The 16,656-nt window shown below is 35.7% G+C and overlaps 1 protein-coding gene across 1 annotated transcript; it reads left to right on the top strand.

Annotated features, from left to right (window-relative positions):
• The first annotated feature begins 7,703 nt into the window (after positions 1-7,703).
• On the top strand, positions 7,704-13,152 carry rerglb (RERG/RAS-like b). The gene is made up of 5 exons (XM_006642490.3): positions 7,704-7,964; positions 9,375-9,431; positions 10,214-10,287; positions 10,708-10,856; positions 11,962-13,152. The coding sequence occupies exons 1-5, from the start codon at positions 7,913-7,915 to the stop codon at positions 12,245-12,247; spliced, it is 618 nt and encodes a 205-aa protein (XP_006642553.1). The 5' UTR covers positions 7,704-7,912; the 3' UTR covers positions 12,248-13,152.
• The last annotated feature ends 3,504 nt before the right edge of the window (positions 13,153-16,656 follow it).

Genomic DNA, 16,656 nt, shown 5'->3' on the forward strand with positions numbered 1-16,656 from the left:
ACATACGAAGGCTGAAGAGTGTTACTAGGTGACAGCCATGCATTTTCATCGAAGGAATGTCATTAGATTATTGAAGCTGGGATAAGCAGTTTTACGTGACAACTATAATTTAGACAACGCACACTACTGCTATTATGCTGAAGGGCTTTAATGGAAAGTGAACAGAATCCTAACTGGTGTAGATGAGATCAGGTGCTGTTTTAGACTTCGCACACAGAGTGATGCCAAGACATGAACAGAAAGAGGAGCCTGAGAGAAAACAATCCGAGAAATGATTTAGAATCTGTCCACTGCAGCAAATAACAGAGCCAGGTTGTTTATTTATTATTTATAGATTTTGTAACATTAAGGTTACAAACAAACACATTAATTTGCTTTTACACTAGTACAGTAGGTGCATTTATTCCTCTCAGTCCCAACTGCCATGTCTATACCACTTTTGGTTTAAGCTGCAGCTAGAGGTTGCTCTCCTAACTATTTTTATGCCTTCATATAGAATTCTGAACTCAAGAAGGACATTTCAGTCATTTTATTCCACAGAGACAGTCAAAATACTGTTATTATTTCCATGTAAGGAGAAATAATAACTCAACATATCAACAAACTTAAAAAGGGCAAACACAGTATTTTTCCTTTATGCCTTGCTATTCATATTACATGCTATTGTTAAATTTCTCCATTTGCTATTTTTGAAAAAATGTGTATGAGTTCTCAGTGTTTGTTGAAATAAAATTACCTTAAATTATGGCAGCTTGGCATCTCACATCCAAGTATATACTAAAGATTTATTTAAAAAAAACTCTATAACAGGACTTAGTCTTTCATCACTGATTTCAAGCATGACACGATTTGACTGTGATGCATAACAGATGCAGAACAGTTCAAATAAGCATAGTGTGTCATTCCACAGTTCAGTCCATGTGATTTTCATTGCTGAAGTTGCTTTGGACTTCTGTTTACTTGACAAAACACAGAACACTTAAATGCAGTGAGAATTTAAATAGTTCTTGAAAACTAAAGGGGTGGTGAAAAAGTGAAGAAAAAATAATCACAATTCTGGGTTGTAATTGTGTTATTATTTATTTGAGCTTTTCAAATTTTGTAAATGACCTTGTTTTCTTCATTTCTTCCAATTCTCACATTGTCTTGGTGAATATGATAGAAGCCATTCAAGCACTACGTTCATTTTGGGATGGCAATACTTAAATGTGGATTTAGGAGAACAATTTATGGGTCCATAGGGCACGTGAGTACAGTATATTGTATAACATACAGTATATTGTTATTTACTTTAAAAAGGATTAATTAAATGTATTCATATCAAGAGTACCACATTGTCTATTGAATTCACATTACACCACCTAATTAAATCTTAAATGAATAGAGCGGAGTTCTTTAGAAATAAGTTTGAATTTTGTCTGTCTGCTAAACCAAGTTGTTGAGATTGGGTGGCATTGTCTCATATAAGATGTTTGATATTTTCTCAACTTTTGCTCAGGGAAGTATCTGCTGAAGGAGTCTGCAGTCCTTTTTTTTCGAAATTCTATTTTAATGACTTATGGTACAATTAAAGGGTTAATCTTGACTGCTTCACAACGCTATCTTTGTTCATTAGTCACAGAATCAGAATCGTGCAGTCTCCTCAGTCCTGTGGTGGTTTTCATGACAACAGGGTTGACTGATCTTTGTACTTAATTGTCTACAGTTTCACACAAAGGTGAGGTTATAATATAAGGATACTTCTTACATTTTCATTGGAGTCTGCACTTTATCATTTTAAAACTACTGTTCTGCTGATGCCAGGCGCACATCAGTACCTGGAGTAAGACCAAAACTCTCCTACATTACATCACACCCTGTTTTACACAGGGATAGTCTCTCTCACAGTGTGCAAAGCCAAGTGAGCTGCAGCTCTTAGCCTACATACAGTATATTCAAACAATTAGGTGGTTCATTTAAGGCTAATCTTTTGTCACAGGCTTGTTGACTAGCATCTTAAATGCGGTGGCAGAGGAGGCAGCTCGTGTCCAGGCTCTTCGAGGGCCACTGAGGCCTTACTAGTGCAGATCGTTTCCCCATCCAATTACATTTTTCAGCTACGATAAAAAAAAACAACATTTAAAAAAAAATATTGGTTCTTGAGTGGCTGCATCACAGAAGAGGAAGAAGCAACAGAGCGCACAGGTTTCACAGGTTCACTTCATTAACTGAAGCCAGCACAATCTAGATACGGTGTCAAAATAACTCTCTCTTTCTTCCTTCTTGCTCTCTCGAAACCTACAGCGGAAGGCTCAGCAGACTGTGGACTGGGAGTACACCCTGCAGCTTAATAAACCAAGGCCCTGTCTACTCTTGTCTACTCTTTAGATGGTAAAGGGTTCCAAGAACAGTCCTGGTTAATTTCATTATAAGTAAAAAACCTGCACTGAGTATATCAATCTGCTGCAGTAAATTAGCACAGGGCTCTCTGTGTCTGTAGATCTAAAATGCATAAAGTACCTGGCCTTACAAATCATACTCAGGCCAAGGCTGTATCAAAATACCAAATGCTCAGTGCACTATAAATCATCCAGGGAGCACTGGATTTCATTTTCCCATAACTTCCCTTACTGGGATACTTTGGTGATAAGTGTAACTGTTAATGGTTATTATCCCACTGTTAAGATGAAGATGCTATTGTAATTAAATCTCACCATTCGGTGTCTGATGAGCATTCATTCAGGGCATCCAAAGTTTAAATAGCCTGCATAAGTATTAAGTTTTAATGCTTCAATAATTACAATGCTAGCATTATGGTTCAGCTTTAGGGGGTATTTTGGTCTGTTGAACATTTGGACTAGTAAACGTTCAGAATACAGCTAACTTTCTTTAGCTCATCAATGAAAACACACTCCTCCTATTGCCCCCAGGCACAGGCAATTTCCTGATGGATAGTTTAATTATATCTGTTCAAAGCCCTACAAACTTCTAGAGCACCTTCAAAGTTAAGTAAAAAGACATCAAAACCACATCTGGTTATAGGACCAGACATGATGTAATAAAAACAATGTTTTGTGTGTCACATTTGGCATGTTTACATTGGAGACCCAGTTGTCTAAAAGATTGCCTTCATGTTCTTCTAAACACAACACATTTCTCATTGTCAATTAGAAAAGGTTATATTTTAGGGAGCAATTTGCTTCTCTGCTTCATCTGTAAACTATTATTGGTTTATACAATGTAAAACATTAATTGCTATAATCCATGTTCCCCTAACTTTCCTAATTCAGAGTGTTTCTGTTTCTTCCGTTTTTTATTCTGGGCCTCCCTCAACAGTAGATTAATTGCATTTACTGTGGTTCAGAGTCTCACTCTATGTTACTACTCTGGCTTTTTGGCTACATCTAAGGTAGAAGTTGAGTGTGAATAAAGAACTGTATGAACCTTTGTAATTGTGTATCTCATCATAAATTAGAGCAATATAATAACCACACATAAATAAAACAATGGCACTTGACTAAAACCTCTTTTAAAATCAGAAAGAAAATCCACATTATGTTTACATTGTTCAAGCTTTTTAAGTTAGACTAATAAATACATTTAATTGGTTTAATTATTACCCAGCTTGTAAAGTACTATACATCTTAAAGTCTAGAAGTAGTCTGTTGCCTGGTTTTAATAAGGTGATGAGGCACCTAAAGCATGTAATATATATTGACATGGACTCAGCTCTATATTCTTTAACTAAACATTAAAAGCCTGAAGTATACTGCTCAATTAACTTCCTAAGAATTTGTTTCTCCTTGGAAAAGGCTATTGAAACACGTATTTAAAGCTGGCAAATGAAGTAATTTACTCCAAACAAAGTAACTTGTTTCAAAAGTGTTAAAAGATATTTCACACTTCAGGCAGTGAAGAGCTTGGTTATGCTGACAAGTGTGTTGGGCTGCTGTTGGAAAGGGAGACATGAATACTGAAGACTGAAAACTTTGTAAACAGAAAGTAATCCCCCTACTTAGCATTTACCCATAAAAAGGATGGATAAACTGCGATAAATTCCTCCAAGTCACTTCGTGTTGCAAAACACATTGAAACTAATTCCATCAATCCAAACATTCTCAAGGGGCAGATTTGCTTTGAGCTGTAGTGCTGCCATAGGTAGCTTAAACCTAGATCCCTTAAAAATTACGTCAGGTGGGCTGTGGGAGTATGGAACAAGCAATCCAGTCATGCTGATGAAGCCAGTACTTTGGTTTCTTTCCAGAAAAGTTCAGAGATCTCTGGATTGTTTAGTTACTGACTACTGGAAAGGACCAGAAGCGTTGAATGGTCTCTTTTCATCTGAAACCTTTCTTATGTTCTAAATATATTATTGGAGCAGTACATCAACTGTAACTGATCACCAAACTCTTTGTCTTACTTCCCACACAGTAAATTTAATAAACATGTGTTTCAGTGACAGCATAGATCAGTTTGTATTTGTGTATATCTTCCTTATCTTCCAGAGCAAGAAACAAAGTTATCTGCAATACAAGCAGTTTTTTGTCACACTCCTGAAGAAATTACACCTTTAATAAGAGACCCACTGTCTCTGCAGTATGACTCTGAAGGCTGACTATTCATTTTCTGCTTCACAAAGCTCAAATGTGAGATAATTAGCATATAATTAATCCACTCTAATGGGGCTCAAATCACCTTTTTTAACATCAGGTTATTAAAAACTTGTGATAATTGAAAATACAAACTGGGGGAAAGATTTGATCTAATGATTTTTTCAAATTGATCTGGTATTGAAAATCTAGATGGAAGATTTTAAAGGCTGAAAACAGTTTATTGTGCTTAATGTATCTGTCATTTAACATTGTATATCTTGTATTGATTATATTTTAACCAGTTAACATTTTTCCAGTAAATATTTTAAATTCAGATTATCTCTACTATTCCTAATAAAAATCAGTTTGGTTCACAGTTTCCAAGTGTCTTTTACATTATTTATATTGTGACCTTATGATGCAATGGACAGACACTGGATATTTGCTTGCATTGGTATGTTAGCAGCTATGCTAATAATCTGATTACATTGGTTAAAGTCAGATTCACATTTATCCAGAGTTCTTCCACAAATGAGGAGCTGGCTTGTACATCATGTTTCAAAACATGGGCACAGCTTGTACCTTTGGTCTTGAATCAGGTCAATGAGTTTTCTGTCATCAGAAATGTACAATATTGGAATGGGACAAGAACAGAGCTCGCTCAGCTTTGGGCACTAAAGGGCAATTTTAGAGAATAAGCAAAATAAAGAAATAACTGTCTGCAAATAAACACAGAAAAAAAGTTTTCTAACAAATTGCCCAAGAAAGTGGAACAGAAATGTTAAATTACAGTTTAGATCTTGTACACAAAAAAGACTGATGGAAACGTTTATTGTATTGTCTCACTTGGAAATTAACTGGAGTTTACATTTTAAGTATACTGTATATACAGTATATACTGTATGTGTAATTAAGGAAATATGAAGTGTGAAGCCTTAAAATGATGATGTTCTTCACCATGGCTGTGCACATAATCCTATATTTTATATGTGGAATTGCAGGCTCATAGGCTCATGTGCTTTAGGGTAAGTCTCTACCAACTTCGCACACGAGCCTGGTGTAATTATTGTCTATTCTTCTTGTCGGATTTGTTTGAGCTCTCTCAAATTGCTAGGGAATTGCTTATGGTACAGTATATACTGTAGCTACCTGATGAGTGTTGATTATTAGCCATAGGGGGAGAGTAGATATTTCCATTAGTCACTTGATTGAAGAATTTCAAATAAAAAATGAAACTAGAGATGTGAATAAAGATGAAAGAAGACTTCTAACGCCTAGACCTCCAGTTTCAGCAGGGCGTCATCTAATGAGATTATCTGTCATAATGCTTTTTATTTGCTGTGTTATGGACAAGTGGCTTTTCTTGAACAATTTGAATTATTAGAAAAAAATATTATATATATTTCATAAACATATTTCTTGATGTTCTCAGCCTGTGCACATCTTGAATAATAGTAAGAAAAAATGTATTTGAAAGTTTTGTATTTGAAGATGGGGACTTGCTTTCTTTTAACTACCTACTGTCAAAGTGCAATTCATATGTAATGGAACTCTTGGTTTTTCATAGTAGCCTCTTCAAGGCAGGTTGAACTTGCCTTGGTATTGCTGCTTTGGAATAAGCACAGTGAGCACCCAGATACAGTACATGTCAGTGTTCACAAAACAAAGTCCTACACTGACAGGCTTAAAGAACTAAAGCTTTTCAGTCCTGAACAGAGCTGATCCACTTATTCAAAAATCTCAGAGACATTGACAAACACAACCCAGCTGCCTTCGGCAGAATCAATAGTGAAACAAAGCAGAGGATACAAGAGGAAACTATGTGGAAGTGTCTTTAGACCGAGAACAGGGGGCAGCTCTTTCTGCAGGTTTGTGTGAGTATGGAACCAGTTATGCAGCCAAGTTGTTGAAGCTAATTCACAGAAGAAACTGCTGGAACAGATCCTAATATCTGTATTAGCCACTAATTACCAAACACCTTGATGAGCCGAATGGCCTTACATATTTCTCTCATTTGTAAACTTTCTCATGTTCTGATGCTCATGAGTTATTAAAAGGTATCTGCAATTAAAGTGTTTGGTCTTTATAAATACTTCAAAGGATTTTCAATGTGCATTATTGTGCATTATTTGAAACTCATAAAAGACTATTATTTTACCCTGTACACCCTATATAAAAGAATATGGCTAGATAACATTTTGTCACTCACACATAGTTTTTTTTTCTTTTATGGTATTGCATTATGAATCAGAAGTATAATAATAAGAAAAAAAACGACTGCACTCATGCACAATAGTAATCTTTTTCACAGGTTTGGATATAAATAATGTGTGCTCAAGAACAAGACTTGTGACGTTTACAGAACTTGACAAATCAATTGTTAAAAAATGAAGACTTCTGAGAATCACCCCCTAGTGTCACTTAATTTGGTTTCTAATTGAATATAGCCCAGTTCTAACATAAAGGTTTGCTAAACTGTATTAGTCAAGCCCTAGTTTTATGCATCTTTTGTAGTGATATGCATGAATATTTTTTCTAAATTCTGATAGTACATTTTTTATCACTGCCTTTTTTATTTCAAATAAATGAAAAGATTTTAAATTTAAATGTATCTCTGTTTACTTAAGTGCCATGAGTGACTAATGCATTTATAGAAAAGAATTTGGACACTTGGATTTACAGAAAATTGTGTTCAAGACCTCTGTTCTTGACCTTTTTAAGTCCCTTTCAATTAGCTCATTCTTTTGGTCTTTATCCACTTAAACCTCTTCAAATCTGTATGTGCCTAAACTTATGAATGAAAGAAAAATATGAAGAAAATTCCACACAACAAAACTTCCCTTTGCACAATTGTTGCAAAGAAAACAGTCATATTGCAATAAATTGCTTAAAGAAACAGATGCCTTCATTCCATAACAAAAAGAAACAAAAAAGCAAAAATATGAAGACTTGAAGAAGACTGACTATCTAATGGAACACACTCTGTCAAACACTTACTGCAGCCACCTGGATATGTTCTACTTTCAGTAGCCTTGGGATAAAAGAGAAAAGAAAAGAAACAAAAAAAAGAAGACTCAACTTACGTGATCCTAACTTGGAAGCTTTCCTCCTTTAGTGGGAGGAGAGCTCATACGCTGTGTTTTTCTTTTGTTGGAGAGAGGTGGTGGTGGGGGGGATCTGTAGTAAGAGAGTTGGTCTCATAAGTAGCATTAATTCGAAGTTCTTCCTGCGCTAACCTTCCTGCAGTCCAGCTTCAAGAGACAGCTTATTATTTCTGACTGAAAGTGACTAAAACCTAAAGCAAATTTAACAGGACCGCTGACAGTTTAGACACTGCAAGCATGAATGACATAAAACTCGCTCTTCTGGGAAGCGAAGGTGCAGGAAAATCAGGTAAGCTCTTTGATGCCTTGTGGTGTTAACTCTGATTTAGATGTATTCTGTGCTTTCAGCTTCTTTGTGATCTTATATCTCTTGTGTAAAGTTAGGAGACAAAGCTAGAGAATAGCAGGGAAACTTTAGAGCCTGAAAAACTCCTGAGTGACAACACAGACTGGAGTTGCTGCCTTTGGGGTTCATTTCTTACTTAAGTAGAAAGCAGATGTGAAAATGGTCAGCGTAACACATTTGTGTTGTGCAGGCATTCTCCACCATGTGAGAGATGGCTGCTGCCTCTTTTTTCTCTTCTCTTACATTACTGTATATGCAAAAGCAAAACAATGGGAGATGAAGACAAATGGCAGTGGGGTGAAAAATGAAACTGTCCTGAAACAACAAACGAGGGAAATTTTGCAAAACAGCCACTGGTGCTCCCCCACGTCTGTGTTTGCTCTTCTCTGTGTATTGTTACTGGCAGAAACGAATTACTTTGGACACATGAAGAAAACCCTGCACACGTATAGGACACCCCGTCTTTTGGGTTCTTCTGCACTTTTGCGGAGACCAGCAGTAGACACGAGTAAATAAAACAGTAGGATGCCCCATTTGTCCAGCCGGATTTTAATGTGGTTTCCGTGGAAATGTACAAACCTCTGCTTATGCATTTCCCCTGCTTCTGGCACATTTTCTTTTTACTTTGCTATAGTCTAATGTTGAAATGTCTTAACTGAAGAAGACGTGTTGCAAGCAAATATTTCTCTCAAACACTTTGGTTTGATTTTATATTTCATACAGCTTATGCTCTTCAACATTAACGTTTTTTAATGTGCCAGAACACATTCTGAATAACAAATTACATAGGACCCAAAACAGCAACTGTGCTCCATAAAGCACATTCACTGTATTGTTTTATTCGGGTTATTCACATTAAGAGATATTTAATTGTTGTATATCAATCATTTTAATCATTTGAAAAATTGAACATCACAATTAATACAAAATACAAGGTAAGTTCTAATGTCTTTTCCTAAGAGCTGCTGCCTTATTTTTCAAGCCTGCTCAAAAAAGTGCCGCTACACAATTCTATCAAGCAAAAGATTCAGTCCTACTGTATGTCCAAAGGAAGAGAGTATGACTGCTTTCTTCTTTTTTAGGGGTGCAGGCAATTTTGAATGAAATATGAAAGACAAAAATCTAATTGTGCAATTATGTTACCCATAAATCAAACAGATAGAAGCCATATACTGAATGAATACAATTTAATACAAATGTAATAATGATTGTAATTATAATAATGCTTTATAATAATAAAGATAAACTGATTAGCTTTTTTTCAAGTTTCACAAATGCTTGAAAAAAAATAAAACCCAAACTTCAATTTATTTCACCATACTGCAAAATGTTCATGTTTCTGATTTTTTTTAGCTGTTCTTGTGAGATTCTTAACCAAAAGATTTATTGGAGAATATGCTTCAAATGCTAGTAAGTATCCGTTTTTCAAAAATATTTCATTAAGTGTTAATGAACTGTGAACTCCTAATCAGAATAATGGACATTTAAACTGCTAACAAGGTGATATCTATATTCTTTAATTTATATATATATTTTAATATGCTCCATTGATTACACTAATTGCGATCCAGTTATTAAGGATCAGTCTTTCTTAGCTTTCACTGGTCTGAATTTTGTTTTCTTCTGAAGTTTGGTTATTGTATAAATATGATTAAGAGATTAAAAGAACTGGACTTCAAAAGCTTTGTTTTGGGCTATGGCCAAATAACAAAATCAAACCATATGTGTTTTTTGGGAATGATAAAATTGTTTTGCCAGGTGACTATTGTTTGTTTAATTCTTATAAATAACTAAATTAATCTAACCAGCAACATTCTGAACCTTCCAAAAATAAAGAATAATTCTACACCATTATGTACAGAGTATTTTGCCAATTTTTTATTAACATCATGCTTCTATTGAGATAAAGGCCCCGACTGACTCTGTTGGTAGAGCAGGGTTGCGGGTTTGTCAAATGACTAACAAATGACTTGCCAAACATAAAGTCACAGGTACATCAAACTGTTTTTGAACCTTAAGGATTTTTGATGCAATCAATCTCAAAAAGATATGCTATTCTTTCTGAAATTGTCTTTATTCTATCAATTTATCTCATAGAACAAAAACAGCATATATATGCTATGTTTATCAAACTGCATTTCCATGAAATGATCCATTAATGAACAATTACAATTGCAATGAAAATTTTGCAGATTCCTTATACCGTAAAAGGATCTCAATCGATGGCCGCCAATTGAATCTGGAAGTGTTTGATCCCTGCTCCCAGGTACGTAATGAGACACATTTGAGAATCACATGCAGTCTGTCGGTTTTTATACATAATCAGGAACCTCATAAAAATACCTTTCAAATGTGCTTTTGAGTATGATGTGTAGTATTACAGTATGCAAGATGTATGACATCAGAACGGTTTGACTTTTAACATTGGAGGCCAACAATAATAACTGTACCTACATTAACTAAAAGAAAATCCTATTTACAATACAGAATACTTGGCACACACCATTGTACAATTAAATGTTGCACTTGTAGCACTGTTAAATGAGCGTGTGTTCCCTAAATCTCAGTGATTAGCTCATAATTATTTTAAAAAGATACCCCCCCTCCCAGGACCTTCTGTGTAAGGTTCCTAGAAGAGCAGAGGTAGAAACATTGTACAGCTGATAACACTACTCATCCCTCACAGAGCGGCGAGAGCAGATGCATTCTGGAAGAACCCCAGGAATGGGCGGATGGCTTCATTGTGGTTTATAACATCAGTGATCGGACTTCCTTCCTCAATGCCAAAAACATTGTGCGCCAGATCAAAGAAGCCCGCATCGAAAACTGCAAAGGGTGAGTTACTGTATGTCCATTAGTTGTGTCCTTAGAGGGATGCAAGTTAAAGATGGGATTATAATGAATTAATGAATAGCATTCCTTGTACTGTAACAGGAAACTATCCATTTAAATCGGAGTATTGAGTTAATGTAACAGACTGAGAAATGCTCCTTTAATACAGAATAGTTATATTTGTACAAGGAAAATAACCCAGGTTTCAATTATTAAGGAGCCAGCTGTCTCTGATGGAGACATTGCCTTATAAAGCCTAATACACAGATCTTAAGGCCTCTGGGCTCTCTTAAGTTAATTATGCAGTTAAATTAATTCTTCAGCTCAATTGACTATTGCAAGGCAATCCTATAACTGCTTGTATCCAATTTTGCAACTCATATTAATTAAAATATTACAAAGTATTACCAGAAATGGATTTTAGGACGATATTCAACAAGAAAGCAATTTAAAATTACCAGATGGAAGTGTGAAGTTCTGCAACTTGACCTAATTATAGATCTTTTATATAACAAATGAAACCACCCGGGTGGTCAGATCTGAGAGTTAAATTTCTGTGTCAGGTTTTATTTCAAACAAATCCTTAACTGACATTTCAAAATAGCTAGCTAGTTCATTATTCTTTTAGTGTATATAATTAGCAGCATGGTTCGGTTTTAAAATATAAATATCACCTTAGTCTTCTAAGGTGGTAGAATATACAGTAGATTTACATTATGTTATTGTCTGTGGCTGTGTAAAGCAATCTATTGAGCTGTCAGGTTATCAGAATCAAAAGGTTCTTTCATTTGATGTAACCAGCAAATGTCTGGAAAACATACACTAGTTTCTGGATGGATAACTAAACTACAAAGGTTTGGTAAAACCTTGAAATATCTCTTACTAGCAGATTCTGTATTTCAAAAAGCTTTACTGTGGGTCCTATAAATTCACAGTTATCCAAGAAAGGCTTCCAGGAGACAAAAGCAGACAATCTAAAGTTGTGTATTTTTTTCCCAGGGTGTTATGAACCTTGCTTATAGTACTGTATGTAACACACAATACAGTAAAGGCCGCGGCCCTTCTCCTAACCCTCTTTGTTTTACATATTGGCATTTCCTGGGTACAGGGAGGTGGAGGTGCCCATTTACCTAGTCGGGAACAAGCAAGACCTGTGCCACGCCCGGCAGGTCTGTGAGGATGAGGCCCGTTCCCTGGCCCTGGAAAACAAGTGTTGCTTCCAGGAGGTGTCCGCCGCGGAGAACTACCAGGAGATTTTCAACCTGTTTATCAAGCTCATCCGCAATGTGATGGACCATCTGAAGTACCGGGCTGACCGGCGGAGGTACAGTGGCTCCAAGTCCATGGCCAAGCTCATAAACAACGTCTTTGGCAAGAGAAGAAAGTCTGTGTGAAGCATGCTGGGATGCTCCTGAAAGGATGCTGTCAGAATTCGGCCTTCCCTCGTGTTTACACAGGGAGAGGAACGGCCTGTTCTTTGATCCTTCTGCTACTAAAACATCTATCTTGCTGCAAGGACATTTTTGTATGGGTGCTGTGCTATTTCTTTGAGGAGAGAATTGTGAAACCTATCAGCCCCCTTTAAAATATAAGTGCTATAATTCTTTTTCAGACTTTGTCTTTCTCATATCTGTATTACCTTCAAGGCAGACCATTTGAAAACATTGTGAAGACAGCAATAAGCTATTGAATCTAGCTTATTGTGAGGTCACATTAGTGAGGTCAGGACTTCTCAAATTGTCTCGAATACTGCCTTCATTTGCACATTATCAGTCTCCTAATATGTTTTACATAAAACTTGTATTTCACGTGTGATGATAGTATTTTATTTAGCTATATGTAAATTTTTAATATATGGCACTTCAAATACTTTTAATCTTAATCGGGCTCACAAATGTTATTTATTCACATTTTAAGTACAATTCAAGGCTATATATTTTTTGTGATGCAGCTATTCTACTAGAAAATACTGAGATGTTACTAAAGAATTACTAGCATTTAATACATCCAATGTCAGTGATAAGGGTAGCAACAATTTGTATCCTGTCCAGGAATCCATCACAGGAGATCTTCACGCAAAAAACAGACAAATAAAATTAACCAATTTAGCACATCTCTGGAAGGTGGGAGGACACCAGAGCACCTGGAGATACACACCTTAACATTGGGAGAGCATGAAAACTCCATACAGAAGTTAAGTCAAATGTTAAACATACCTTTTCAGAGATCAGCTGAATTATTCTGCTTCAGAAAAGATTGTATATAAAAAAAGGCAATAAACCTTCTAATCTTGCAAAAATGTCTCGGTGATTTTCTGTTGAACTTTGGATCATCTTTCCAGCACACAGTGAAGAACACAACACAGTAAACTTTCTGTAAGCAACTAGCAGAGTATCGACAAACTAAAAGTATATGATGTACAGTACGTACAGTATATTAGCAGTACAAGTCAGAGGAGCTTATCTGGGTTTCTTTAGCACTACAGCAGACTGAGAGAACATGAACTCTCTTGCATGGGCTGCCGTTTCATCACAGGGATACTACCAACAGTACTGGTGCCCATTTATACAAGCTGGAGGACAGGCACAAAGAGGGTAAAGTACAGTATGTTGCTCAAAAATACAACAGTACTCACAGTAAGGATTTGAACCCCCCAAGCTTCCAGTTAGGAGCTTACAACCCTAAACTTTACACTATTCTGCCTCTAAAACTAATTTTCTTGCATTTCTTAATGTTTTACTCACAGCACATTGCCAATTATATCACTGGGATTCAGGGGACCTTTTACAAAGGACTGTTTTCAACACTGCTCCTCACAGACGTGTCATAAGAAAAGCATTAAACACTTCACGCTGTTGAAATATACTGTATTGATGTCCTTTAAAAAAAACGGGTTCAATTACCTGGCAGAGCAAGCCAGATGAACGGCTGTTTTAAAGTATATGGAAATTGCATGAGCAGTCATATTTCTCCATCCAGGAAACATGGTGTTAATTACATTTTTTAAGTGATTTCCCTAAAAGTGACATTTCAATTTATGGGTTAAATGACATATTTAAGAGAATGCTGACAAAACAATGCCAGCTGTGCTGCTAAATTGCAATGGCAATTAGCTGAGAATTATATTGGAAGATCATACAGCTTGAGGTAACAACAGTATTTGAAAAACAGCGACTTATATGCCTTTATCCAGTCTCTACAGCTGCATTCTTTGACCGACTGTTTCTAATTTTGTGCTGTACCTTTGGGGACTATTGAATTTCTGTAGCAAGTAAACAACAGCAGTAATAGTTCATAAATATGGAACAGAACATACTAAAAATATTATAATTGCATGCAGATGTGATCATGTTAATCTGAATGAGAAACATTCAGTTCTGATCTATACATCTTCATCAGAGTTTGTTATGTCTAATAGGAAATAGTGCATTATTAATGACAGTTATTTTTGAATGAGTGTGTTGCTATAGTTGCTTGGCAGTAAGCCGGAGTTAATTTATTATTGTCTATTAGGAGGAAATTTAAAAAATGTTAAAAGGAAAGGAGGTTATTGTACAAATACAAATGTTTTTACATCAATTTTAAAATTAAAATGCTACAATTTTTTAAAAGCACTGTGTAACGTGATTTGAAAGAGCTTTACAGAATATGAATGGTTTCTCACCTTCCCAGAGCATTTTAATCGCTTTTCAATGGATATGCCTTGCTTATAAAAACAATTTTTGGATAAGACGCATTTGTAAATTTAGCTCGCAGTCACCTTGGTAAGACAAGCCACAAGACAATAACATTTCTATTATTTTTCATGGTCCACTGTGTTAGATCAAACTCATGTTTGCTTATATTTGCCATTTTAGTAGATGAACAAAATGTCTGGTGCCATTTTCTAAACATCCCGACACAGCATATACTGTGAGAACCTGAATCTGGTTGAATTACCATGTCCAAGTGATCTACATTTTCTTTTTTGATGCACGACTTTGGTCTTTACAGTGCTGCTCTTGAATAACACTACATGCCTCTTGTTGGTTAACACTTTCCTCATAGCTCTCCGTAAGAATGATAAATACTGAAGCAATAAAGGAATTGCTGGATTTTGCTTTGCTGCAATTTGATTTTATAGGCAATTTCGTAATGCACATGCTATTAACTGCATCATCTGGAGCTTGTTAACCAACTAATAGCAGCAGCTAAGGGTAAGAACTTAAAATATGGCTCTAGAGTATGGCTGTTGCTGAAATCTGCAAATTATTTTCACAAGAAATTATTTTAATCAGCAGAAAATATGGATCTAATGATGGAATGTCATTGTTCTACAAAGCAGCATTTCAGTACATAACAAATGAACACACTAACAGCCCAACCATGTCCTCTGTGTCTGTAGGGCTAATTTCTGGCTCACTGTAACCCTCCAACGATTCAGCTGTTACTGAAAATGAATGGATAGATTAACCCACTAATAAACAGAATTGAATAAAGGATCCTATGGGATGAAAAGCTCTATATAAATACAAGTACCTAATAATTCTTATTACAGAAGCACAAATCACATACTGTACAATACAGCATTTGTGTGCCTGAATACATGTGTGTGGGTGTACAGTACCTAAGCAGATGTTGCCCATTTAAATTGCGTGCAATGCTGGAATGCAAGGCTTTGGTACGCTGTTTGGAGACTGCTCAGTTTACCAAGAAAGGATCACTGTTTTCCCCTCAATTGACTGTATCTTATTAAGAAATGGAAGTGTGCTTTACACTGTATACTGTGTAGCTAATTGAAACCCAGTATTGACCTGGGTTATTGTAAATGTTTTACTATATGTTGCACAGTGAACATCATAACCAATGGAAGAACCCCAGCCTCAGTGTTTACAAATTCTGCTTAAGAAGGTAAAATACTGTATATGAATAGTCAATATGAATATGATTTTGAAAAATTGTGCATGCTAGTTACCTGAACAAGGTGAATTTCTAAAACAATATTATAACAAGTTTGTTACTAACCAGCCATAAAGAATATTACAAGTGTCTTTGCTATTATGGCTTGAGAGTATATTAAAAAGTGCTCAACTCCACTGTTATGCTGCATGATTGTTTATGGATTTATTGAATATTTCCAACCATCAAAAGCAAATAGATCTTCAAGGCCCTTAAAGACTCCACTGCTGTCTAATTTAATGCAATCTGTTCTCATTTCTGACATTGCAGTTAATTAACTTGATAATTACAATTACCAAGATATTGTAAAACTTTACCTCAGATACAGTATATTATATAACCCCATGAAATAACTTTTCTATGTTTCTGTATACAGACAATCTCACGTTTCTTTTTTTCTTATCAGCATTATAACCAATAGCACAGTCACATCACCCCTGAGCTACATGTTTTAGAAAAAATGTTTTACAGCGTAAAATAGCTTGTTGTTTACAATAATGGAAACCTTAAACCAGTCCTGTTTATCTTTTTTCAACGTTTTTTCCCCCCACTTTCAGTTAAACTCGGTAATAGAAACAAACCACGGAATCATTTGAAAGCAATTTCAGAGCCTCACAGAATGGCACAGAATCAAAGATGGAAAAAGTCTGCTGGTGTCTGACCTTCTGCGTTGTTTGGCTGTTTTTCAGAATTCAAATGGAGGAAACGTGTTACAAAGATCATTAAAACAGATTACACTCACTGTAAACATTTCAGTATGACCAGATTTTAGGAAAACAGCTGTAAAGGAAGAAATGACGGAAACTGAGGACAGTTATTGAATAAATATTCTGGTATTAAAAGTAGATGCCTTAGGGTCTCTGGA

The sequence above is a fragment of the Lepisosteus oculatus genome, chromosome 21 (assembly GCF_040954835.1).
Source record: "Lepisosteus oculatus isolate fLepOcu1 chromosome 21, fLepOcu1.hap2, whole genome shotgun sequence".
In the NCBI taxonomy this organism is placed as follows: domain Eukaryota; kingdom Metazoa; phylum Chordata; class Actinopteri; order Semionotiformes; family Lepisosteidae; genus Lepisosteus; species Lepisosteus oculatus.

Bases quoted from the DNA above. Each gene is read 5' to 3' on its own strand.
- rerglb (XM_006642490.3), top strand. From the start codon at position 7,913: ATGAATGACATAAAACTCGCTCTTCTGGGAAGCGAAGGTGCAGGAAAA. The intron at 10,288-10,707 runs GTACGTAATGAG...CATCCCTCACAG, and splicing joins TGTTTGATCCCTGCTCCCAG to AGCGGCGAGAGCAGATGCAT. The intron at 10,857-11,961 runs GTGAGTTACTGT...TCCTGGGTACAG, and splicing joins CGCATCGAAAACTGCAAAGG to GGAGGTGGAGGTGCCCATTT.